Source organism: Lepus europaeus, chromosome X, assembly GCF_033115175.1.
Source record: "Lepus europaeus isolate LE1 chromosome X, mLepTim1.pri, whole genome shotgun sequence".
NCBI lineage: Eukaryota > Metazoa > Chordata > Mammalia > Lagomorpha > Leporidae > Lepus > Lepus europaeus.
In genome coordinates, this window is record NC_084850.1 from 84,259,236 (window position 1) to 84,286,780 (window position 27,545).

Consider the following 27,545-nt stretch of genomic DNA (forward strand, 5'->3'; position numbering starts at 1 on the left):
CTGGAAGAGCGGCCCAAGAGAAAGCACGCTGATTGGCTGGAAACTGACAAATGGGAACAGCACAGCGTCCTGCAGAAAATTTGAACGGAAGCCTCGCAGTGTTTGAGAAGCTTCCCTACAACCCTTGCGATAACGGCCTAACGTAAATCTGTGTTCTTGCCACATCCTGGCTGTTCCTCAGCGAGGATCATGGGCAGATTGACCGACTCCTTTTAGCGTAGTCTGTCTAGACTTGCTACCAGAGTAAGATGTCTGGTTTTGGCGATGGTACCGGCCCAAAGAATGAGAAGCAGGTCAGCCGTGGTGGCCTTGGAGCCCCTTGGGAACCTGGACTAGCCCTGGATTTGGGGCCAATAGGAAATGATGAGGGCCGAAGTCAAGGCCCGGACCAGGGAGAGGGCGGGCTCTCAAGCCTGCAGGCCATCCCGTGGCAACTGGAGTTGGACTCTGGGTCAGAGCCAGAGCTGGAAGTGATCCAGGGGGGAGTGGCCGGGCTTTGGGGCAATGAGGATCGGCCTAGCACTCCTGCCCCTAACAGGAAGAGTGCTGTGGCTTCCATGTCCCGGTTCACTGAGGGGTGTGCAGACATTGTACAGCCACTGCGCCACACAGGTTTCCAGGCCATGCGCAGATTCCGGAGCATAGAAAGCGGCGCCACCGAAGCGGCCGCCATTAGGGCGCACGTTGAGGCAGGACCCGGTGGTAGAGGCGCGCTGGGCTGGAGCTGTGTGGAGTCGATGCAGGCTTGTGCTGCCCCTCAGCACGTGAGTGCTCCCAGGAAAGAAGGCCGCGGCCAGCGCCATAGTAAGAGAAGAGCTGCCAGACGTCGTTCAAGCACCAACACTGATGACCAGCGCACCTGTGGTGAAGGCCTGGCAGGGCTGCCTTCGGATACCGAGTCCTCCGATGAGCTCAAGGACATGCAGCTCAGGGGGGCAGGCATTCCTCTGAAACGGGATAGCCAGGCCAAGTGTAGTAATCTTGCGCAACCAGCAGAGAGCCCCAGACGCTTGATGTTTCATCGCAGGGAGACTTTCCCTCACATTTCAGGCCCTGTCTTGACCTCTACTGTCTGGGGTCTCACTTGTGCCATGGAAAGGCAGGTCCTGGGCGAGTCAATGCCCTCTTCCTCAACTTCCTCAAAGAAAATGCAGAAGGGAGGGGGCAGGCCTAGATTCCCAAGGGGTGATGCTGCTGCTACTGGTGGTGGTACAGAGGTCCTTCCTCAGGCCACTCCTAGGAGGCAGTCGTCACAGGAGAAGAAATCCCCAGGGAATGCCCCTGGAGTTGTCCTGGGGACAATCTTTTCACCATGGGGCAAGAGACAATCTGCAGCTCCCATTGATCCAGCCACTATCCCTCCAGTGTCTGGTATTTCACTGCTTAGGAAGTCCAGCACATCTTCTTCGCTCCCTTGGGAACCCAAACAGTCTAAGCAGGGCTGTGTTGGGAAGAAATCTGGGGCCAGGAGGAAGTCTCAGCCTGTGGATGCAGGAGACTTTGACCCAAATAGAAGTCCAGAACAAAGGGCCCACGTGAGTATGCCTTCCTCTTCCTCCTCCCACTCTTTATATCTGTCTGTCCCTGTTCCCCTCCCTAGTCTTTCTCCCCACCCCCAGCACACACCTCTCCACCCCTGCTACATATATCACTTATTCAGTTGTAGTTTGGGAGTCCTTGGTCATTATGATGCCAAAATTGGGTACTGAAGGTTGGAACAAAGTTTAGAGTACTCTTGGTGTTCTGCAAGCCCTGTTCCTGACACTTACACAATTCCTGCCTCTGCCCCAGGGAATAGATGGGATGGAAGGCAGAAAGCTGATTTTGTATGATGCACTCATCTGCAAAGCTTCAATGTTTGGTTTTCTTGGCTCCCTGCAACCCTGTTTTACAGGGGGCGCGGGCTTATTATCTCCATACTTCTCCCTGGCTCAGCTCTGTCTCCTGGTCTTGAGCTCACTGAGTGAGAAAGAGCTGATGAGATGAGATTCTAAATTGTCCTCCCTATTACAGACATATCTCACCTCAGATCCAAACACACTGACTCCCACACACTAGCCTGATTATGAGTAATTTCTTTTTTAGCTTCCAGCTCGCAGGTCAGGGAGGCCTTGTTGGTATGTACATCATGGAGAATTCAGCACTGGGGACTCTGACACCCAAGACCCACAAGTTGCAGCAAATTTTCAGCCTTTATCCCCAAGCCAGGGAAGTGTCACATCTAGAGGTCCTACAATCTCTGGTGAGTCCAGGGGGTTTAATTCTAGTGAAGGGGCAGGGTGGAGGTGGAAAACCTCTGGATATGTCACTTTTGGGGGATCAGCCTTGCTCCCAGGATTCCCTGCCTGCCCAGGCAGCTCACCCACAGGAAACAGATGTCATCAGTGTTTGCCTTAGGTCAAATCATTCTAACAGTATGGTTGTGAGGTAGGGGGAGGCTTTGGCAGTGCCCCAAGCTCCAAAATCAGTAGTGGGTCAATAGAGCAGAGCCTTTCCTACAATGACTTGTACAGCAATGTGGCTCCTCCCTGGAGCTGGCTGTAGCTGTGACTCTGCTAGCATGCAACCCATATTCACAGTCTTAGGGGTCCATAGTCACATGCACATTGACACTAGGGGAACATGGAAGGCAGGCCCAGAGAGAGGGCTGAAGTCCCTGGGCAGAGCTGGGGCAACAGGTTGCCAGGAGAGGATCAGGCTGCCTCATAATAGAACTGGCCTGGTCCTTTCCACCTAATGCCTGGTCTGGGAAGCTGGATTTTGCCTTCTCTTTCAGGTGAACAGGAGCCACCTGTCCGTCTTCAGAGACCAGAAATGGAGCAGTTACCACCTGGAATCGAGGGCTGTCCTCGGGTAATGCTGTCTCTGATTTCTAGAAATGCAGGCCCAAATTAGATGGTGGGATCTGTGTCCAGGTCAGGATGATACCAGGGTCCCCTACTCACCATCCCATACTCCATGGAGAAAGGGCAACTATTTTTATTGAGAATTCCAATCAAGCATGGCCACTGAGCTGTGGGAGGTGCTAAATACAAGGGCCAGGGGCATGGATGGGGAGAGAGGAGGCCATAATATCCTCTCTCTCTCTCTCTCTCTCTCTCTCTCTCTCATTCGCTGTGCCAGTGTGCCGTGCTACAGCAGGAAATAGAAGACCTTAGAGAAGAAATAGGTATGAAAAACCACAGGCAGGGGATTGGACTGGGGAAGACCAAGCAGTCGTTGTCAGGTGCCAGAGTATCAGGTGGAGATGGGTTGCAGGTGTGGGCAGAATCACTGGGAACTTAGTTTCTGTGGGGAGGAGAACTAATCAGGCTTGCCTTGAAACCTTGTGTGCATTTATAGCTAGGTGTATGCACAAGAAGTGCATTGTCTGAGCTGCACGTGCACTTCGCCAAAGAGTCCCAGAGATCTCTTTCTTTAGGACATTTAGAGCTACTACATGTGTTTGCCATGGGAGTGTTACTTGCTATGGCTTCTGTACTTTTTTCTGTTGTTTGATTGTTTGCTTTTTTTTTAACATGTTCTGAATGGTTCTGATATAATCCAACGTTTGAAAACAACTTTTACATTTTGTTCCTCTTTAGAAGACGCTACCACGTGTAATTCAGGTGATGGGTGGGTGGGTCTGTCTCAGTGCTTTTTGGATGGGAGTGAAGCATTTGTAGCTGGAGGGGCAAGGTGAACCCTCGCCCCAACCCCAGGGGCACAGGTGCAGGTTTCCATAGGCCTATGTCTGAAGTGCCTTGTTGTGTTTCTGTGTTTCAGTGGTGATACAGTCCTTCATAGAGAAGTTCCAGGGGCTATGAAGTGAGTGTTACACATACCATGCCCCTTTGCCACAATCCTAGCTGTTTAGGAGGGATGTGTGCCGGCGCTGGCTCTGGCATGGCTTTGACTTGACTCTGCTTTGCTTCATAGGTTGAACTGGGCATCTTCTACCAGACAAGGTATCCATGGACCCCAGGAGCTGCGTTCCAGCTGCTTCCCTCCTCTTCCTCTTCACCAGAGCTTCTTTTTATAAGAACGTTTTATTGAAACATTGTGTACACAATAAATACACAAAATTGTATAGATAAATGTGTTTTTATTTTCTGATTCCACTCACAAGCAACTCCCAAATTTATTAGAAAACATTAGGAGTACCCCAAGAATCTTCACCGTTCTCCCTCTACACTTTTAATGTGAGAAATTGTCATTTACATGGTATGATTCAGAGAAACAATATTCATAACTATACCAAAGGATAAGAAATACACAATTTTTAAAATTTCTTCTGTGTATTAACTACGAGAGATGAGAGAAAACCTATGACATTCGTCCTTTTGGATCTGGTTTATTTAGCTTAGCATAATCTTCAGTTGCATCTATTTTGTGTATATATACCATATTTTTTCTTTTTTGTTTTTTAAAGATTTATCTATTTATTTGAAAGTCAGGCAGAGAGAGAGAGAGAGAGAGAGAGAGAGATCCTCTATCAGCTGGTTCACTCTCCAAACAGCCGCAATGGTGGGGCCAAAGCCAGGAGCCAGGAGCTTTATCCGATAGTCTTCCACATGGGTGCAGAGGCTCAAGGACCTGGGTCATCCTCCACTGCTTTCCCAGGTCATTAGCAGGGAGCTGGATTGGAAGTGGAGCAGCCAGGACTTAAATCGGTACCTATATGGGATGATGGCACTACAGGTGGCAGCTTTACCCACTACACCAGAGTACCAGTCCCTCTTTCTTTTTTTAAAGATGTATTTATTTATTTTGAAAGTCAGAGTTAAAGAGAGGGAAAGACAGACAGAATTTTCAATCCACTAGTACACTAGCCCAATGATTGCAATGGCGTGGCTGAGCCAGTCGAAGCCTGGAGCCCGGAGCTTCATCTGGATCTCCTCTGTGGGTGGCAGGAGCCCAAACACTTGAGTCATTATTCATTGCTTTCCTTGTCCATCAGCAAGGAGCTGGATTGGAAGTGGAGCATACAGGACAGAAACCAGGGCCCATGTGGAATGGCAGCATTTCAGGTGGTGGCTTTACCCACTGTGCCACAAACCTGGCCACCATATTTTCTTTATCCAGTTATCAGTTGATGGACATCTAAGTTGGTTCCATATCATAGCTATTGGGAATGACTATAAACATGGAAGTGCAGGAAGCTCTTTGATATGCTGATGTTACTTCATTTGGATATATTCCAAGAAATGGGATTGCTGGGTCATAGGGTCGATCTATTTTTAGAATTCTGAGTACTCTGCATAGAATCTTCCATAACAGTTGTTTGTTCCAGTTTTCATTCCCAATAAAAGTGTATTAGGGGGCCGGCACTGTGGTGTAACGGGTAAAGCCGACGCCTGCAGTGCTGGTATCCCATATGGAGGCTGGTTTGATTCCCGACTTCTCCACTTTCAATCCAGCTCTCTGCTGTGGCCTGGGAAAGCAGTGGAAGATGGCCCAAGTCCTTGGGCCCCTGCACCCACATGGGAGACCTAGAGGAAGCTCCTTGCTCCTGGCTTCGGATCGGCACAGCTCCGGCCATTGCGGCCAATTGGGGAGTGAATCAACACATGGAAGACTCCCATCCCCTCTGCCTTTCCTTTTCTCTTTGTGTAACTCTTTCAAAGAAATAAATAAATCTTAAAGAAAAAAGAGTGTATTAGGATACCCTTTCTCCACATGCTTGCCAGCATTTGTTAATTTTTCATTTTTGGATAATAGCAATTATAACTGGAGCTAGGTGATACCTTACTGTGGTTTTTATTTTATTTTATTTCCCTGATGGATAGTTATTCTGATAATTTTTTTCATGTGTCTGCTGGCCATTTGGATTTCATCCTTTGAAAATGCCAGTGCACACCCTTTGCCTATTTTTAAACTGGATTGTCTTTGTTGTTGTTGAGTTATCTGAGCCCCTTATCTATTCTGGATAGTAATCCTTTATCAGATGCATAGTTTGAAAATATTTCCCCCATTCTGTTGGTTGCCTCTTCACTTTGTTTTTTTTGTTTGCTGTGCAGAAATTTCTTACCTTGATGTGCTCCCATTTGTTTGATTTTTGCTTTTATTGACTATGCTTCTGAGATATTATCCAAGAAGTTCACATATGCCAATTTCTTACAGCATTTCCCACGTGTTTTCTTCTAGTAATTTAATGGTTTCACGCCTTCAGTTTAGATCTTTGATCCATTGTGAGTTGATACTTGTATAAGGGTATAAAGGTATAAGGTCTTCGTTCGAGCTTCTGCATGTGAAAATCCAATTTTCCCAAAACCATTTGTTGGAAAGACTGTCCTTTATCTAGGGAGTAATTGTATAATTTCATCTCGCTTGTCAAAGATTAGTTGGTTATATTGTGTGAGTTAATTTCTGGGGTTTCTTTTTAAAAAAAATTATTTATGTGAAAGTCAGAGTTACACACAGAGAGAAAGAGAAGCAGAGAGAGAGAGAGAGAGAGAGAGAGAGAGAGAGAAGAGAGAGAGAGAGAGAGAGAGAGAGAGAGAGAGGAGAGAGGTCTTACATCTGCTGGTTCACTCCCCAATTGGCTGCAGCAGCTGGAGCTGCGCCAATCCAAAGCCAGGAGCCAGGAGATTCTTCCAGGTCTCCCACGTGGGTACAGGGGCCCAAGGACTTGGGCCATCTTCTACTGCTTTCCCAGGCCACCGCAGAGAGCGAGATCAAAAGTGGAGCAGCCGGGACTCGAACTGGCACCCATATGGGATACTGGCACTGCAGGCAGCGGTTTTACCTGCTATGCCACAGTGCCGGCCCCAATTTCTGGGGTTTCTATTCTGTTCCATTGGTCCACATGACTATTTTTGTGCCAGTACCAAGTTGTTTTCATAATAAAATCTCTGTGGTATGTCTTGAAACCTGGTTTTGTGATGCCTCTGTCTTTGTTTTTATTGGTTAAGGTTGCTTTGGCTATTCAGTGTCTTTTTGTTTCCACATGAATTTGGGGATTGTTTTTTCTAGATCTATGAAGAATATCTTTGGTATTTTGATTGGGATCACATTAAATCTGTAAATTGTTTTTGGAATAATGGACATTTTGATAATATGAATTCTTCCAATTCATGAACATGAAAGGTTATTCCTTTTTGTGTCTTCTTCTATTTCCTTAATTAATGTTTTGTAATTTTCATTGTAGAAATCTTTCATGTCCTTGGTTAAATTTATTTATCCCAAAGTATTAAAAATTTTCTGCAGCTGTTGTAATCAGACTAATCTTTTTAAGTTCTTTCTCAGCATTGTTGGTATATAAGAATTATACTGATTTTGTGTGTTGATTTTAAGTCCTATAACTTTCCTGAATTCTCTTTTGAGTTCCAATAGCCTTTAGTGGAGTCTTTTGGTTCCCTTATATAAAATAATCAAATCATCTTCAAACAGTGATATTTTGACGTTCTCCTTTCCAATTTGTATCCTTTTGATATCTTTTTTTGCATAATAGCTCTGGCTAAATCTTCCAGGACTACACTGAGCAATAGTGTTGAAAGTTGGCATTGTTGTCTGGTTTGGGATTTTAGTGGAATGCTTCCAGTTTTTCCCTGTTCAACATGATGCTGGCTGTGGTTTTCTCATATATCTCCTTGGTTATATTGAGGTAATTTCCTTCTATATTCAGTTTAAATTTAATTTTTTTATCTTGAAAGGATGTATTTGTCAATTTTTTCTCTGCATTTATCCTTCATTTTGTTAATGTGATGTATTAAGTTCATTGATTTGTGAATGTTGAATGTTTTCTACATTCCTGACAAATCTTACTTGGACTGGATGGATGACTTTTTCTGTGCTGTTAGATTCAATTTATTATTATTTTGTTGATAATTTTTGTTCATCAGAGATAATGATATATTATTCTTTTTGCTGTTATATATTTCCCTGGTCCTAGAATTAAGGTAATGAAATAAGTTTGGAGGACTTTCTGGTATTAGTTTCTTCCTTGAATGCTTGGTCAAATTCAGTGGTGAAGTTACCTGGTCCTGGGTTTTTCTTTTCTTGGAAGGCTCTTTATTACAGATTCAATCTCATTTTGGGTTATTGGTCTATTCATGTTTTCTTTTTTTTTAACTTTTATTTAATGGATATAAATTTCCAATGTACAGCTTATGGATTACAATGGCTTCCCCCTCCCATAACTTCCCTCCCACCCGCAACCCTCCCCTCTCCCACTCCCTCTCCCCTTCCATTTGTATCAAGATTCATTTTCAATTCTCTTTATATACAGAAGATCAATTTAGTATAAAGATTTCAACAGTTTGCACCCACATAGAAACACAAAGTGAAACATACTGTTTGAGTACTAGTTATAGCATTAAATCAAAATGTACAGCACATTAAGGACAGAGATCCCACATGAGGAGCAAGTGCACAGTGGCTCCTGTTGTTGACCCAACAAAATTGACACTCTAGTTTATGGCGCCAGTAACCATCCTAGGCTGTCGTCATGAGTTGCCAAGGCTATGGAAGCCTTCCAAGTTTGCCGACTCTGATCATCTTTAGACAATGTCATAAAAGACAGGGTGAGGATAGTAACCAATGATCCTAAGAGTGGCATCTACCAGGTTTGAACAATTATACAGCATTAAGTGGGGAAGAGGACCACCAGTACACACAGGTTGGGAGTAGAGCCATTGGTGGTAGAGTAGAGGTTATGATTACAAAGGAATGAGGCCCAAGTACGCTAGACAGGGCCTAGAACAAAGGACAGAGTCATTATTAGAGGAGCTAAGAAAGGTGCTGTCTAAGCTACAAGTAATTTTTCAGATTGAGAGGCAAATAGAACCTGATAGAAGGGGCTTGATAATAACTTAAAAGATTAGTCTGATTACAACAGCTGCAGAAAATTTTTAATACTTTGGGATAAATAAATTTAACCAAGGACATGAAAGATTTCTACAATGAAAATTACAAAACATTAATTAAGGAAATAGAAGAAGACACAAAAAGGAATAACCTTTCATGTTCATGAATCGGAAGAATTCATATTATCAAAATGTCGCTGATGGCGAAGTGAATCTAGCTATGAGATTATTATTTAAGTTTTGGCTATGCTATTACAGAAAAATGTTAGCCATCTCTTTTATAAGGTCTAAAGATTAAATTGTGTGTCCTACAGATTCCTTCATAATAGAATTAGTTTCCTACCTTGAAGAGAATAGAGAAATGAAAGAACAAGTTGGGCTTAGAATAGAGAAATGAGGGGGCAAGTCCTAGATCGCTTGCTGACAATAGCGATATTACATGAATATTTAGCAAACCGTTTCAACCATTAGATAACAACTTAAGAAAACATTTACCAGAAGGTCCAATGCCTTCTATAAATGTTAAGAACAAGGAAGACACTATGACGCCCCCAAATGAAAAAGATATCCCAATTCAAGATTATGAAGATGATGAGATAGAAGAAATGCAAGAAGCAGATCTCAAAAAATTGATAAGAACATTAAGAAGTTCTCAAAAACAAATTCTTGAACTACAGAAATCCTTAATGGACAAGATAGAAAATCTCTCTCGTGAAAATGAAATATTAAGGAGGAATCAAAATGAAATGAAACAACTAGTAGAACAAGAAACTGTGATAGTGACGAGAAATCATAATGAAATGAAGAATTCAATAGATCAAATGACAAACACATTAGAGAGCCTTAAAAACAGAATGGGCGAAGCAGAAGAGAGAATATCAGACTTAGAAGACAGAGAACAGGAAAGGAAACAGTCAAACCAAAGAAAAGAAGAAGAAATTAGAAATCTAAAAAATATTGTCGGGAATCTACAGGATACTATTAAAAAACCCAACATTCGGGTTTTAGGAGTTCCTGAAGGCATGGAGAGGGAGAAAGGATTAGAAGGCATTTTCAGTGAGATACTAGCAGAAAATTTCCCAGGTTTGGAGAAGGACAGAGGCATCTTAGTACAGGAAGCTTATAGAACCCCTAATAAACATGACCAAAAGAGATCCTCACCACGACATGTTGTAATCAAACTCACCACAGTGAAACATAAAGAAAAGATCCTAAAATGTGCAAGAGAGAAACGTCAGATTACTCTCAGAGGATCTCCAATTAGACTCACAGCTGACTTCTCATCAGAAACCCTACAAGCTAGAAGGGAATGGCGAGACATAGCCCAGGTACTAAGAGAGAAAAACTGCCAGCCCAGAATACTATATCCTGCAAAGCTCTCATTTGTGAATGAAGGTGAAATTAAGACTTTTCATAGCAAACAGAAACTGAAAGAATTTGTTGCCACTCATCCTGCCCTGCAAAAGATGCTTAAAGATGTGTTACACACAGAAACACAGAAACATGGTCACCAATATGAAAGAAGGTAAAGGAAGGAAACCTCACAGCAAAAGATCACAGGAAGCTCAATTTCTCTTTGACATAGAATTAAACTCTGATGCTCTGTTAAAGCAATGTGTTAAAGTAATCTATTATGTTCTCTTGATGTCTGTTAAATTCTAATTGTTCAAAAACAGCTGAATTTTTATTAAGAGCTATGGGTTATTTAAATATGTGCTTATTTTCAAAGATTTGAATAATCACCTTGTAACAATGATCAAATTTGGTCTATGTTATGTCATGATTTTAAGGAGTCTTATTTCAACCAGATATTTTGGATTTTGAGCCTTCTTGGCATTCTTGACAGGCATTCAAAAAAATCAAAGTTTCAAACAATCTGGTCTCTAAAATTTCCAGTAAATCCTGGACTTTGGTTTTTCCAGTTTGGGCCCAACTGAAAAAATCGAAGGACCTATGTCTGTCATCTTACAGAGACACCAACTAATCAGGCTATTTGGATTATATTAGAAGTACTGTCAAGATGTGATGTGGTACCAGACTTTAAGTTTCTATAATGGAAAATGCTATTAATACAAATGTTTGAGAATTAAAAAGTCTAATGATCTTGTGTTACTAGCCATGATAGTTATCTTAATGAGAAAGCCTCAGAGGCCTAAAGGGTTAAATACTTGTAAAATCCTACAGGTGCTTTCAAAAATACTGTGAAGTAAGCAAGTGCCTCTTGTTGGTTGATGAGTTTATAATTTTAAACAAGGCGACTTAAAGTCTTTTGTCATCCATAGTTATATATGATGTGCTGCTCATAAAACTAAAATGTTGTTGGTTTTTTTTCTCGTTATACTATGCCTCTAGATTAAGTGGGCTGTCTGCTTTGATGGATCCTTAGTGGCTGTGATGGGTGTGGCCAGAGAGCTCCGCTTGATTCTTCAGGTTTAAGGCTGTGCAAAAACAACTCACCCAGATTGTTCTCTCCCTTGCTAATTGCTGGATCGCTCTCTCTCTCTCTCTTTCTTTTCTTTCTTTTTTTTTTTTTGACTCAGTTGGGAAGTAATTCCGCACAGCTGAGTGGAATTGAGTGTAGTTGGTTGAAATCTGGCCTCTGTGAGTATTCGTTTGATCTGCCCCTGGGACCACACAAAGAGTTTATGCAGCCCTCAATGTGTTCTCAAGTTTCTCCACAGTCCCAAGATTACCAAGTTTGTGTACTCGGTGAGTTCGCTCGCCCCCCCCCTCGGATTTTCACAGTTTCAGATCGTTAGCTCCACCTACTTTCACTAGATTCCACCTCCTGTTATTTCTTCCGACCAGAGTCAAGTTTTTTTGCTTGGCTACTCTCGGTTGCCGCTTTACATATGTAAAATGGTGCCAGGGGTAGATCAAAGGAATAGTCACTCTTGCTTGGCTTTGTAAGGTGAGTGGAGAGAGAGGCTAGTGTCTGTGCCGGTTCCCCTGATTTATTTTTTTTTTCTCTCCTCCAGTCAGCCTGGTGAACTTTCCCCAGTGGGGCCTCAGGCCTCGTTTTGCCATAGATTAAGTGGGCTGTCTGCTTTGATGGATCCTTAGAGGCTGAGATGGGTGTGGCCAGAGAGCTCTGTTTGATTCTTCAGGTTTAAGGGTGTGCCAAAAGTGACATGACTCACCCGGTTTGTTCTCTCCCTTGCTCCTTGCTCGATCTCTCTTTTTTTCTTTTCTTTTTTTTTTTTTGACTCAGTTGGGTATTCTAGACTTTCTTTTGTTTTTAATTTCCATCTTCATTATATTGTGGTAAGAGAAGATGCATGATACGATTTTAGTAGAATTCGCTGAGACTTGCTTATGGCCTATTATCTGGTCTATCCTAGAGAATTCCCATGTACTGATGAAAAGAATGTGTATTTTGCAGCTATGGGATAAAATGCTCTGTAGATATGTTAGGTCCATTGGGTGTATAGTGTAGATTAGTTCTGTTGTTTCTTTGTTTATTTTTTGGTCTGGTTTATCTGTCCATTGATCAAAGTGGAGTTTTGACCTTCCTCATTATTATTGTATTAGAGCATATGTCTCCTTTTAGATCCATTAACGTTTGTTTTATAAAACTTGGTGCTGTAACACTGGATGCATAAACAATTACTATAGGTATATCTTCTAGTTGAATCCATCCCTTAATCATTGTATAATGACCTTCTGTGTCTTTATTACCAGTTTTGTTTTAAAGTCTATTTAAAGTCTATTTTGTCTCTTATGAGTATAGCTACTCTCGTTTGTTTTTATTTCCATTTGCGTGGAATATATTTTTACATCCTTTCACTTTCAGTCTGTTTGTGTCTTTATTGGTGAAGTATGTTTCTTATAGGCAGTATATAGATGGGTCTGATTTTTTATACATTCAGTGACTCTGTCTTTTAATTGAGCAGTTTAGTCCATTTACATTCAAGGTTATTATTGATGAGCAATGACTTGATCCTATGATATCTCCATTAATATTCTTAGTGTTTCTTTGGAATATACTTTGTTCTTTTACTAGGAGGTTTTCTGCCTCTACATTCTTTCATGATTCTGATTGCCTTTCTGTTTCTGTATGTCATAATCTTTAATTTTTATCTGAATAGCTTGTGATGAGGTGACAAAGTCTTCTAATTTTTTATTAACTTGGAAGGTTTTTATTTCACCTTCATTCATTAATAAGAGTTTCTTTGAGTTTCTTTGGGCAAAGTATTCTGAGTTGGAAGGTTGTTTTTTAAGACTTGGACTTTAAGTCTCCATTCTCTCCTGGATGTAGGACTTTTCTTCTTTACTCTCAGTCTCCGGACTGAAGATTATTTGTACTTATATATATGGTGGTGATGGTCATTGTTACTCTGATGAGCTGCATCTCATTTGTGCACTTGGACAACTAAACAACGGCCTCTTCTCCATCTGCAATGTTTTTCCTGTAGCAATTTTCTTCCTCCCAGCCCAAACTAGGACCATTGAGGTGCTGCCTGTTGTATCCAGGTGCAGCCCCAACAGGCAGACAATCAACAGATGGTGCTTGCAGTCCTTCAACACCTTTTTTGTGAGAGACAACGCTGGGAGACTTTTCCTGAAAAGTCAGCCTCCAGCCCACAATGAGTTTACCCTCCTTTTGTTTCTAGTACGGTGCTCTCCCCAGGTGATAGCAGCAAAGGTTTTCACTGGTTTGTGGTATTCACAGAGTCAATGAGGAAGAGTGTTGTGGTTATTTATTTCATCAATTGATTACATGCAGTGAAAATGACTCTCTGAGGCCATCCCTCTACCTAAACCTTAACTTCATTTCTCATTATAATGATTGCTCCATTTCTGATCCCTTTATTGAGCAATCTGGCTGCTGTGAGTCACCTCTTATGTGAGGATGCTTGCGAATCAGAAAAAGGAATCTTTATGTGGAAACATTACTGTAAATGATACCTTAAGAATTTCAAGGATCTTACCGGATTCTAATTCAGAATTTTTAATATCCTTAAAATGGAAGTAAATCTACTGTCTCTTAGCAGGTCTATAAAAAAAGACTCTGTCCTTAATTCTAGGCCCTAAATGCCTCAAGTGAATTTCCCTGAGTTTCTTGCCCTAGAATCATGAAAGTACAGAATATCAGAGCTAGATTAAGTCGTGGAGAAAATTCTAATTGGCCAACTCTTGGGCAGTGTACAAGTGAGGGATATCGGGGTTTGTATGGGCAGTGCCATGTCGAGGGTACCAGATAGTACAAGGCTTTTCCTCCTTAGTCTCTATTTTGTCCTTCAAAAAAGCCAACAAAGCCTTGGCCCAAAGGAGAAGCCACTACACTTCTTCATGCCCAGGCCTCATCTGTATTAATGTGGAGATTGGCAAAGTTTCTTTCCAACATCTTAAAGCTCTAAGCACTGAGATATATCCTTTTTGCTTCCAAACACACACAGAGCCTGCTTAACCCATATGAAAATCCCAGGTTAAGAAGCAGCTGTCCCTTATATCTCATTTACTGCAACTGTATTGTGTCATCCAGAATGGTTGTTTCTTCCTATTTTAAATTCTTGACAAAGGTGACAGATGGCAAAGTAGGTAGGGCAGGCACTGCGTGAGCAGTCAGGAGTCCTACCTATCTTCTGCCCTATTGACAATTACTTGCCACTTCCGAACCTCCAATTTTCCCTCCATGAAAGAGGAAGGTAATCTGGAGCCCTGGGGTCCATGAACCACCTAAAGTTGTGTGCAGAGTTGTGTGAAGTTGTATGAGCAGTCTCCTGGGGACAGTGTACAGAGCTTTCCCTAGATCCTCAAAGGGCTGTCGTTATGGACTGAATCATGTGCCCCCACAGTCTACATGATGAAGCCCTAACCCCCAATTTGGCTACATTTGGAGGCAGGCCTTTATGTAGAAGGTTGAGTATCTAATTCAATAGGACTGGTGGCCTTGGGGGAATAGACACCAGAGTTCTCTGTCTCCCATCCTTGTGAAGACACAGCAAGAAGATAGCAATCTTCAAGACAGGAAGTTTCTGTCACTAGTAATTGAATTTGCTGTCACCTTAATCTTGACATTCTAGCATCCAGAATGACGAGAAAACACATTTCTGTTGCATAATCCACCAAATCTGTGGCATTTTGTTACGAAAGATCAAGAAGACTGCTACAGTTCCCAAAACTCAAAGAAGGTTCAGAGCAACTGGACCCACAGGTCTCCAGAAACTGAGCTTGTTTTACAGCAGTTGGTCTCTCGATATTTTGCACATTTTTCGAGTGCTTAACTTTTCTGTATACAAGTGATTATAGTACGTGTACAAATCTGGTTTCCTGCTTTCTGCTCAGAATTGAGCAGCACATTTGTTGTGGTGGTATATGGTGTTTTCAAAGAGTTTGGATCTGTGTAAGCCCATATTCAGAGCTGAAGTCCCAATTCTACCACCATGTACCTGTGTGACCTTGAGCAGGTTATCATATGTTTGTCTCACATATAAAATGGCAATAAGATCAGTATCTGTCTCATAGGCTGTTTTGATAATCAAGTAAGGATGTATGCAGAGGGCCTGGCATACTAAAAAGGTTCAGCAGTTATTAGTAGTTCTGTTGTTATCACTGCTGAATGAATGGGATTTATAAATTATACTGTTGTGGGCTGGGCACTGTGGCACAGAAGGTTAAGCAACTGCTTGGGACAGCCACACCCCATATCAGAGTGCCTGGGATTGAATTCTGCCTCTGCTTCCAATCCAGTTTCCTGATTAATGCACCTTGGAACACAGAAGATGATGTCCCAAATACGTGGGTCCCTAACACCCATATGGGAGACCAGAATGGACTTCCTGGTTCCTGGCTTAAACCTGGCCATCCCTGGCCATTGTGGCCATTTGGAGAGTGAACCTGTGGATGCAAGATCTCTCTCACTCTTGCTCTAGCTCTTTCCCTCTCTGCTTCTTTCTCTGTCACTCTGTCTTTCAAACAAGTAAATGAGTATTTTAAAAAGTATACTGATTGGCTGGTGCCATGACTCACTAGGCTAATCCTCCGCCTTGTGGCGCCGGCACACCGGGTTCTAGTCCCGGTTGGGGCGCCGGATTCTGTCCCGGTTGCCCCTCTTCCAGGCCAGCTCTCTGCTATGGCCCGGGAGTGCAGTGGAGGATGGCCCAAGTCCTTGGGCCCTGCACCCGCATGGGAGACCAGGAGAAGCACCTGGCTCCTGGCTTCGGATCAGTGCGATGAGCCAGCCGCAGCGGCCATTGGAGGGTGAACCAACAGCAAAGGAAGACCTTACTCTCTGTCTCTCTCTCTCACTATCCACTCTGCCTGTCAAAAAAAAAGTATACTGATGTGACCAAGTTTTTTTAATAGACTTTTTTGATTTTATAGATTTCCTTAGGGTATGTTATCTAGAGTAGTGTCTACTGAGTTGACAGGGTATTTTTTTTCCCATAGTTTGTCATGTTTCTTTTAGTGTTATTGTAAATCCCATTTAAATTTATCTAAGTGTAGATCTTGTGAATAAATTAAAAAGAAAAACATAAACAAAATAAGTCAGTTAACTTATTTCTAGAAGTTCTTGATATTTAGTGTACAATAGTCCCTCTTATCTGCAGTTCGACTTTCTACAGTTTCAGCTACCCATGATCAACCATGGTCTCAAATATTAAATGGAAAATTTCAGAAATAAATAGTGCCTACATTTTTAGTAGTGTATTTTTGTGAGTTGTGTAATTTGCCCCTCTAATGGCATGCAACATCCCTGGGTCCTGTCTGCTCATTTATCATTTAGTAGTCATCTCAGTGATCAGATCAGCTGTGGAGGAGTCCTAGAGTTTATGTTATTTTACTCAAGGACAACCCCAAAGAAAAACTTTTGTTTCAATTGTTGTAAGTGAAAGTGATGCTAACAGAGAAGTTTATAGGTATAAATACATATATTAGAAGTTTATAGGTGTAAATACATATATTAGAAAAGAAGAATGATCAGAAATATCAGAAATCAGCACTCTAAATTTGCACTGCCAGGGACTAGAAAAATAAGAACAAACTAAAACTAAATATGACAAAAGGAAGTAAGTGATAAAAATTAGAGCATTAAAAAAGAATAGAATGACATTAAAAAGAATAGAACAAATCAACAAAATGAAGATTAGGACTCAGTGACCAACATCGGAGTACAAGAGCTCAATATCCAGCTCTGACTCCTGAATATAGCTTATGCTGAGGTGGACTATCAGAGGTATTTGGGCTGGCTCAATTAGTTGGGTTCTTTTTTTTTTACACTTTTATTTAATGAATATAAATTTCCAATGTACAGCTTATGGATTACAATGGCTTCCCCCTCCCATAACTTCCCTCCCACCCACAACCCTCCCCTCTCCTGCTCCCTCTCCCCTTCCATTCACGTCAAGATTCATTTTCAATTCCCTTTATATACAGAAGATCTATTTAGTATATATTAAGTAAAGATTTCAACAGTTTACACCCACATAGAAACACAAAGTGAAACATACTGTTTGAGTACTAGTTATAGCATTAAATCACAATGTACAGCACATTAAGGACAGAGATGCCACATGAGGAGCAAGTGCACAGTGGCTCCTGTTGTTGACCCAACAAATCGACACTCTAGTTCATGGCACCAGCAACCACCCTAGGCTCTTGTCATGAGTTGCCAAGGCTATGGAAGCCTTCCATGTTCGCCGACTCTCATCATATTTAGACAAAGTCATAAAAGACAGGGTGAGGATAGTAACCAATGATCCTAAGAGTGGCACTAACCAGGTCTGAACAATTATACAGCATTAAGTGGGGAAGAGGACCATCAGTACACACAGGTTGGGAGTAGAGCCATTGGTACTAGAGTAGAGGTGATGATTTATGAAGGAATGAGGCCCAAGTGCGCTAGACAGGGTCTAGAACAAAAGATAGAGTCATTATTAGAGGAGCTAAGAAAGGTGCTGTCTAAGCTACAAGTAATTTTTCTGATTGAGAGGCAAATAGAACCTGACAGAAGGGGCTTGATAATAATCTGCTGGGCTTTAGGCCTTGTAAGTTAAGAGGCCCAGACCTATCTATCTCTTCACATGGGGTACATCCTAAGGGAGGTGTGAACCTCCTAGGGGAAGGCACTCTGTTGACTTTCATTACTTGGCCGGCCTGGGAGGAGAGCTGGCCAGGTAAAGGCAGGTGGCATCTCTAACAAGAAATTTACAGTTCTGCCTGCAATGTTGCTGACCCTACTTGGCCATCACCTCAGCTGCAGTGGTCACGTTGGAAGTTGGGCTGAGTGAAGGGCTTTTCAGCTTAGAGCCAATAAGATCTGTGGCTCTGACCTGGGCATCCTTCGACTCCAGGGCAGGTCCATTTCCAGTGATCCAACTCTTGGCAGAGCTGCCAGGGCTCTTCACAAGCTGACTTCTGCTGAAGCCCAGGATTACCACATTAAAAGCCACTGCAGTGGACTGGCCTGTTGGGTCTCCTTGAGGGCAGATCACTGTACAGATCAGCCATTAATAGGCCTGCCACCCATTGCTTCTGATGCCTAGCTTTCTTTTCCTCCTCGTTTTTGTTAAAGCAGACCAGAGGATGCAAGTCAAGGGAGTGCCCAAGTCCCATCTCTAATGTTTGGTGGCCTGAACTACAAGTCTATAGTCACAGGCACGTTCTGTAGTACTTTTTCTAAGGTAGACAATGCCCATGAGGAAAATTATATTCTCACCTAAAAACTTTCTTTCCCTTCGGTCTGAAAGGGAGGTTTTTTCTACTTACTGTATACTTCGCTGATGGCAAAGTGAATCTAGCTATAGATTATTTAAGTTCTTATTTTGGCTATGCTATTACAGAAAAATGTTAGCCATCTCTTTTATAAGGTCTAAAGATTAAATTGTGTGTCCTACAGATTCCTTCATAATAGAATTAGTTTCCTACCTTGAAGAGAATAGAGAAATGAAAGAACAAGTTGGGCTTAGAATAGAGAAATGAGGGAGCAAAGTCTTAGGTCGCTTGCTGACAATAGCAATATCACATGAATACTTAGCAAACCGTTTCAACCATTAGATAACAACTGAAGAAAACATTTACCAGAAGGTCCAATGCCTTTTATAAATGTTAAGAATCATGTATTTGGAAACACCTCTTAAATATCTAACATGGTGTAGTTTGTTTAGCCAGTAAACTTAAGCACAACCCTCTAAAATGTTTTTAGTTTCTTTCTACCAACAAGTTTAAAACATATGATACACAGATTCAGGTCACACAAATTAAAATGTATCTTTGATTGATTTTAGCAGCTTAAATTTATGGACAATCTTATCTATAAGCCAGTTAAAATAAAACTCTTAAAAATTTTCCCATGTGGACATACAATATGTACACACATATAACATAGCATAATAGACCAATATAGCAATTTTAATAATAGCTTTTAAGATCTTTAGCTCTTTTTGTAGATTGCCAATTGATTTGAATTGCTTTTTGTTTTTAGTAACCTCAGTTAACCATACTTTCTCTCAGCTGGTACTGTTAATACATTATTGGCTTCATCTGTTTACAGAGCCATCCCAAAGTACTGAATACAATGGAAGTGTCTGGAAAAAGTCCATAGGAACCTATAGGAGGACAGCTAAACACAGAACCAACAACGCTTTAGTTTTATGAGCAGCAAATCATATATAACTATGGATGACAAAAGACTTTAGGTCGCCTTGTTTAAAATTATAAACTCATCAACCAACAAGAGGCACTTGCTTACTTCACAGTATTTTTGAAAGCACCTGTAGGATTTTACAATTATTTAACCTTTTAGGCCTCTGAGGCTTTCTCATTAAGATAACTATCATGGCTAGTAACACAAGATCATTAGACTTTTTATTTCTCAAACATTTGTATTAATAGCATTTTCCATTATAGAAACTTAAAATTTAGTACCATGTCACATCTTGACAGCACTTCTAATATAATCCAAATAGCCTGATTAGTTGGTGTCTCTATAAGATCAGAGACATAGGTCCTTCGATTTTTTTCAGTTGGGCCCAAACTGGAAAAACCAAAGTCCAGGATTTACTGGAAATTTTAGAGACCAGATTGTTTGAAACTTTGATTTTTTTGAATGCCTGTCAAGAATGCCAAGAAGGCTCAAAATCCAAAATATCTAGTTGAAATAAGACTCCTTAAAATCATGACATAACATAGACCAAATTTGATCATTGTTACAAGGTGATTATTCAAATCTTTGAAAATAAGCACATATTTAAATAACCCATAGCTCTTAATAAAAATTCAGCTGTTTTTGAACAATTAGAATTTAACAGACATCAAGAGAACATAATAGATTACTTTAACACATTGCTTTAACAGAGCATCAGAGTTTAATTCTATGTCAAAGAGAAGTTGAGCTTCCTGTGATCTTTTGCTGTGAGGTTTCCTTCCTTTACCTTCTTTCATATTGGTGACCATGTTTCTGTGTGTAACACATCTTTAAGCATCTTTTGCAGGGCAGGATGAGTGGCAACAAATTCTTTCAGTTTCTGTTTGCTATGAAAGGTCTTTATTTCACCTTCATTCACAAATGAGAGCTTTGCAGGATATAATATTCTGGGCTGGCAGTTTTTCTCTCTTAGTACCTGGGCTATGTCTCGCCATTCCCTTCTAGCTTGTAGGGTTTCTGATGAGAAGTCAGCTGTGAGTCTAATTGGAGATCCTCTAAGTGTAATCTGACGTTTCTCTCTTGCACATTTTAGGATCTTTTCTTTTTTTTTTTTTGACAGGCAGAGTGGACAGTGAGAGAGAGAGAGAGACAGAGAGAAAGGTCTTCCTTTTGCCGTTGGTTCACCCTCCAATGGCCGCCGCGGTAGCGCGCTGCGGCCGGCGCACCGCGCTGTTCCGATGGCAGGAGCCAGGTGCTTCTCCTGGTCTCCCATGGGGTGCAGGGCCCAAACACTTGGGCTATCCTCCACTGCACTCCCTGGCCACAGCAGAGAGCTGGCCTGGAAGAGGGGCAACCGGGACAGGATCGGTGCCCCGACCGGGACTAGAACCCGGTGTGCCGGCGCCGCAAGGCGGAGGATTAGCCTGTTGAGCCACGGCGCCGGCAGGATCTTTTCTTTATGTTTCACTGTGGTGAGTTTGATTACAACATGTCGTGGTGAGGGTCTCTTTTGGTCATGTTTATTAGGGGTTCTATAAGCTTCATGAACTAAGATGCCTCTGTCCTTCTCCAAACCTGGGAAATTTTCGGCTAGTATCTCACTGAAAATGCCTTCTAATCCTTTCTCTCTCTCCATGCCTTCAGGAACTCCTAGAACCCGAATGTTGGGTTTTTTAATAGTATCCTGTAGATTCCCGACGATATTTTTTAGATTTTGAATTTCTTCTTCTTTTCTTTGGTTTGCCTGTTTCCTTTCCTGTTCTCTGTCTTCTAAGTCTGATATTCTCTCTTCTGCTTCGCCCATTCTGTTTTTAAGGCTCTCAAATGTGTTTGTCATTTGATCTATTGAATTCTTCATTTCATTATGATTTCTTGTCACTATCACAGTTTCTTGTTCTACTAGTTGTTTCATTTCATTTTGATTCCTCCTTAATATTTCATTTTCACGAGAGAAATTTTTCTATCTTGTCCATTAAGGATTTCTGTAGTTCAAGAATTTGTTTTTGAGAACTTCTTAATGTTCTTACCAATTTTTTGAGATCTGCTTCTTGCATTTCTTCTATCTCATCGTCTTCATAATCTTGAATTGGGGTGTCTTTTTCATTTGGGGGCATCATAGTGTCTTCCTTGTTCTTGTTACCTCGGTTTTTGCGTTTGTTGTATGGCATGTTGGAGATATTTGGTTTCTTCACTGTGGTGTTTTTTGTTGTTACACTATGGCTCTATATTAAGTGGACTGTCTGCTTTCGGTGGAGCCTTAGAGGCTTGAGATGAGTGTGGCCTGAGAGCTCTGTATGGTTCCTCAGTGTGAGGGTGTGTCAAAGATGACACTCCCAGGTTAGATGTGGTAAATCTCTCTTTCTTTCATTCTTTTTTTTTATTCAAAAGGGAAGTAATTCCGCACAGCTGAACATAATTGGAGGTAGTTAGCAGGCGAATGATATACCCACAGGAGCCAGAGATTGGAAACTCTTTCCCAAGGACCACACAGGGAATCTGTGCTGCCCTTGGTGTGGGCTCCAATTCTGCAGTCTCCCACTGGGTTGCCAAGTTAGATCCTAATCTCCTGTTATTTCACCCCTCCCCCCAGAGTCATGTTTTTCTGCTAGGCTCAGGGCCGGTGCAGACCTGAGGTCGCCCTGCTTATGACGTATGTCCAAAATGGCGCCTGCTCTTTGTCTTGCTCGCCTTTGAGGGGTGAGCGGAGAGAGAGAACCTAGTGTCTGTATCGGTCACTTTTTTTTCCTCTCTCTCTTCTAGTTAGCCTGGTGAACTTTTCCCCACGGAATTTCAAGCCTCGTTCCCTCTAGTCTCCTCTTTCCGCTTGCCCACTGGTGTCTTGGGCTATTGAGGTTCGGCTCACCTCGCGTTCCAGCGCTGGTGTGTGGCTTCTGCTGCTGGTGTCCCTAACTTGGGCTCCCACGCTCTCCACGCAGGTCCACTGTGAATCATTAGTTCCGGAAGAGTTTCCTCTGCTGTTTCTTCCCCTACTCTTCCTTGACCCTGCAGTATCTCCACTTTTATTAACCTGTGTCTTGCCGAACTATCAATGTGCTCCTTTCCTATTCTGCCATCTTGCCGCTCCCAATTAGTTGGGTTCTTATCACCCATGTGAGAGGCCTGGATTGAGTTTCCAGCTCCCCAATTCAGACGTGAGGATTAGTGAGCTTTCAGGTTTTCAGGATGTGTACAAGAGCGCTCTCTCTCTCTCTCTCTCTTTCTCTTTCAATAACGTTGAAAAAAATCACTCTGACTCAGGAGATAGATACTTCTTTTCCTCCTGTCTCTAATACTGGAAAGACCAATGACCTTGGGCAAGTCGTTGATCCTCTCTGTGCCTGCTTCTTATCCTGTGAGAAGGACTAAATGACACGTAATTCAACCAAGGACTGTCATGAGTTAACACATGTTAACATGGTTATATAGTGCTTAGCTGAGCTCCAGGCACATATTAATAGTGCTAATCAGGGCCAGTGCTGTGGCGTAGTGGGATAAGCCTCCGCTTGTGGCGCCAGCATCCTCTCTGGGCACTGGTTCTAGTCCCAGCTACTCTACTTCCAATCTAGCTATCTGCTATGGCCTAGGAAAGGAGTAGAAGGTGGCCCACATACTTTAGCCCCTGTACAGTGTGGAAGACCTGGAAAGAAGCTCCTGGCTCCTGGCTCCTGTCTCCCAGCTCTGGCCGTTGTGGCCATTTGAGGAGTAAACCAGTGGATGGAAGAACTTTCTCTCTGTCTCTCCTTCTCTGTCTGTAACTCTACCTCTCAAATAAATAAATAAAATCTTAAAAAAAAGTTGTAATTTACATTTCACAGATGCTAGCAAGTCATTCTCTCCAATGGTTGCTTCTCCCTTTGCCCCTAAAGAAGGCAAAAGTACTGATTTTTTGTCACAATCTCTGTTGCTTTTGGAATGCTTAAGCTCTTTAATTGTAGCAAGCCTGGTTTGTAAAAACTGATTTCTAGATTTTTAGTTCATATCTTCATGATCAGTGATGGTGAGCATTTCTTGGGGGGTGCCATTGACCGTTGATAATCTTCCTTTTCTGGATAACTTGGAGTGGAAGGACCTCGAGGTTGGGAGTATGGTAGAGGTGGGCAATCTCTTCTTACCAAACCCACTGGCCAACAAAGGATCTTGTGTTTATAGATATGAGACATTTGATCCAATTCCAAACAGAGTGGCTGAAACGGAGATGGCAAGTCATAAATCCTAAAACACGTGCTATGTCACTGGTTGGGGAAACTTAGGCCAACCTCTGATCACTGAAAATGTGCTTTCTTGCCCATTTTGCTATCAGGACATAGGTCTGCTTGTGGAATGGAGACTTTCAAATCCTTTCTGTACTGAGTTTTACACAGCCCTCATTGCATTCTTTGTCCCATGGCCCTGAGCCAGATGCTGTCATTCCCCCATCCTCACCACCCAAGCTGCGTAGTGGAGAAACTGAGGCTCCAAGACCTGCCCTTTGAAAGCAATTGCTGGGCAAGGGCGAGGGAAAGGTAGAGGTGGGACTAATCCTGGACATTCAGTCTCCACCACCGGACTGGCTTGTGACCACCCTGACAGATGCTATGTTTGGCAGCAAAGTGAGCATCCTTGTTCTATGCTGGAGTCTGGAGGAGTGACTTAAGATGGAGCTCACTGGTTGGCCAGGGGCTGACCAATGAGAAGGCTACTGTGCACTGTGGTCAGCTCACAATGAAGCCTCTCATGGTTTGACGAGGTTCCCTATGACCCCTGAGGTAACAACTGTTGTCAAGCCTCACCATTCCAGCCGCATGACCCCCAGCAAGCACTCCATGAGGGTCTGACCATTTCAACCATCTCCCTTGGCCTGAGCTGTGCAGACATGTGACATGAGCTATCACAGTAAGGTGTCTAGTTCTAGCGACGATATTGGCCTGAAGAATGAGGAACAGGCTGGTCCTAGCAGCCCAGAAGCCTCACAGGCACCTGAACTAGACTTGGATTTGGGGTCTTTAGTAAACAGTCAGGGCCAGGACAGACAGGAGGATGGAGTGGAGGGCGGGCCCTCAAACCCTCAGACCTCTAACTTGGAGTTGGATTCCAGGTCAGGGTCTAAGCTGGAAATGATCCAGGCAGGAGGGCCAGGGCTTTTCGGCTGCCAGACCCGGCCCGGCACGCCCACCACCTAGGGGGAGAGTGCTATAGGTTCCATTTCCCAGTTCACTGAGGCATATGTGGCCATCGTGCAATTGCGGAGACTCTGATGTTGATTCGGTGAGCCAATTCCTTAGCACAGAAAGCTATGATACCTGCTTATCTACCATCCCGGAACACACTGAGACAGACCGTTGCAGTAAAGGGACACTCAGTACAATCTATGAGGAACCACTACCAGCTTGTGCAACTCCTCAATACATGAGTGCTCCCAGAGAAGGCTGGCCCTGTGGCCTCAGCAAGAAAAGAGGTGCCAGACATCGCTTAATTGTTAGCACGGATGACCACTGCATATGCGGGGAAGGCCTTATCGGGTTGCCTTCTGACCCTGAGTCATCTGAGGGGCTCGGAGATGTACAGCCCATGTGAGTCAGTATCCATATGAAAGGAGGGAGCCAGGCCCAGGGTAACATCTAAACCCTAGAATAGTCCCAGACATGCATCTTCCCATGGCAGGGAATATTTCCCTGACATGCCAGGGTCTGTCTTGAGATCTGCTCCCTGAGGTCTCACTTGGGCTATGGAAAAACAAGTGGTGGGACAGCTGGGGCCCTCTTCCTCTAAGAAAATAGAGAGTGTGGTATCAGGTAAGGGAGAAGGAAGGCCCAGTCACCCAGGTGCTACTGTTGCTGCTGCTGCTGCTGCCACTGCTAGTGGTGCAGGGGGTCTCCCCAGGGCACTCCTAGGAGGAAGGTTGCTCAGGATAATAAATACCTAGAAGTTGCCTATGAAGTTGTCCTGGGGACAACTTTCACTTCACGGGGTCATAGTCACAAACAATCAGCAGTTTCAATGGACATAACACCCTTCCCTCCATTGCCTGGCACATCACTGCTTGAGAATCCAAGCACATCTTCCTCATTACTTTGGTTAGCCAAACCATCCAAGCAGGGAGGCCCTGGGAAGAAATCTGTGGCCAAGAGGAAGTTCCGGTGTGTGGCCAGTCATAAGAATGGCCCAAAAAGAGATCCCACTTCAAGGACCCACGTGAGTAGGTCCACTTCTTCCTCCCCATCTCTGGCTCCACCCTCCTTTGCCTTCATTCTCCTCCCTTAGCATGCACCTCCCCAACCCCAGTCTGTCTGTCCGTTAACTGGAATATTCACTGGGAGCCTTCAGTCATTAGGTTGCCAAACCTGGGGTAAGTGAGTCTAGCACAAAAGCTTAGAGGGCTGTTGGTATATGCCAGGCACTATTTTTGATGCTTTTGCACATTTCCTCGCTGCTCCCCAGAGAGGGGCTGGGATGAACTTCAGGGCTGCCAGCTGATTTTGAATAGATCCTGGACCCCTGGCAGATTGAGCTGCAAAGCTACAATGTTTGCTTTTTAAAAGCTTCCTGATTCCACCCCCTAGCTGCTCCCCAAGCCTACCTGGCAGGAGGTCTGGGCTTCTCAGTTCCCTCACTCTTCTCCCTCTCTCAGATCTGCTTCCTGGCATGGAGTTGACAGAACCAGAAAGAACTGATGAGATGAGCTTCCAGTTCTCCTCAGTACTGCTAACCAACCCCCCTCCCAGCCCCTACACACACAAATCTCATCGACACACCATAGCCCATCACTGAGAAATGTTTGTTTTAGTTTCCAGCACAAACCGAAGGGGCACATTGCTGCTGCAGGCACGGTGGAGAATTCAGCCGTGGGGACTCTAATATCAGAGATGCACAAGTTCTATCAAACTCACAGCCTTTGGCTTTTAGCCCAAGAAGCCTCACACCAAGAGGAATTGGACTCTATGGTGAGTGCAGTGGGTTGCATTTGAATGGAAGGAAGAGGGGTCGAGGAGGGAAAACTCTGGATCTGTCATTTTGGGAGCTTAGCCTTTGCTCCTAGGCTTCCCTACATACCCAGCTGGCTCTCCCATGGGAAATAGTGCGTGTTCATGGGTAGCCTTCGGTGGAGTTTATGAAGTGGAGGGTGTGCCCCAAGCTCGACAGTTAGATGTAGACGGTCAGTAAAGCATGGCTTTTCCTGTTAAATCCTGCATAATCACGTGGATCCTCTCTAGAAATGGCTGTGGCTGTGGATCTCTTATGCATCCCAGAGCCACAGTCCTAGAGTGCCATAGTCATGTGCTGGATGACACAGGGAGTCAGGGAAGACAGAGGCCTTGCCCACTGATTGTCCTATGCCACCTCACTTAGTATAAGTACACTTCATCAGGGTTGCATGCTCTAATTCCCTAATGATGCATTATTACTCATGATAAGTCCCATTCATTAGGTGAGGCATGACTGGATACCATTCAAGGATTGTGTGTGTGTGTGTGTTACAGTATATGTGTGCTTGTGAATCTAATTGAGGATTATCTTTCTTGAGGGAGAGAGATCTGACTTACGAAATAAAAGTTTGTGAGTGAGGGGTCAACAATGTGTGAAGGGTCAAATGAGCAAAAACAAGGTTGTAATCTACCTTTTGTAAAAGGGGCTCAAATTAGGAAACACAGGAGGGTACCAACCCAACTGACACAGAATCAGGACTCTCAAAATGGCAGAGTTCCTGGAGGAGGCTCTTCATCCTGCTCTGGGATAAATACAATGCCTCAGCAATCCCCAATGTTTGGATGGGATCACCAGGTGAATTCTGGCTGATTCAGAGGAGCAGGGATGGGCCTCACATTTGACAGAGCTCCTTTCTGGTGATGATAGCCACAACCTGAGCTAACCATGACATGGGAAGGATGGAGAAGAGGAGAGAGGGGCTGTACTTGGAATGTTGGTCTGGCTTAGCGTACCTGTTTCCCTTATTCTTGCTCAATCTCCCTGCCAGGATTGTGTCAAGAACTCAGGTGGAGGGACCATCACGCTTGTGACAGTCACAGGCCTCAGAGCCAGAAAAGAACACCACTGAAGACTAAAGCAACCATGTCAAACTCAGCACTTGACCAGGGTAGCTGGAGTCCTGCAGCTAAGGTTTTGATGCTGGCAAAAGCAGTTATTTCTTGGAGGAATGGCATATGGCTGGCTTATGTCCAGGAGAAGTTTGGCAG

General features: G+C 43.2%; 1 protein-coding gene across 1 annotated transcript; it reads left to right on the top strand.

Moving 5' to 3' along the window:
• The first annotated feature begins 248 nt into the window (after window positions 1-248).
• Window positions 249-27,406, top strand: LOC133752719 (uncharacterized protein CXorf49 homolog). The gene is made up of 6 exons (XM_062183080.1): window positions 249-1,535; window positions 2,086-2,242; window positions 2,777-2,853; window positions 3,919-3,947; window positions 26,138-26,294; window positions 27,326-27,406. The coding sequence occupies exons 1-6, from the start codon at window positions 249-251 to the stop codon at window positions 27,404-27,406; spliced, it is 1,788 nt and encodes a 595-aa protein (XP_062039064.1).
• The last annotated feature ends 139 nt before the right edge of the window (window positions 27,407-27,545 follow it).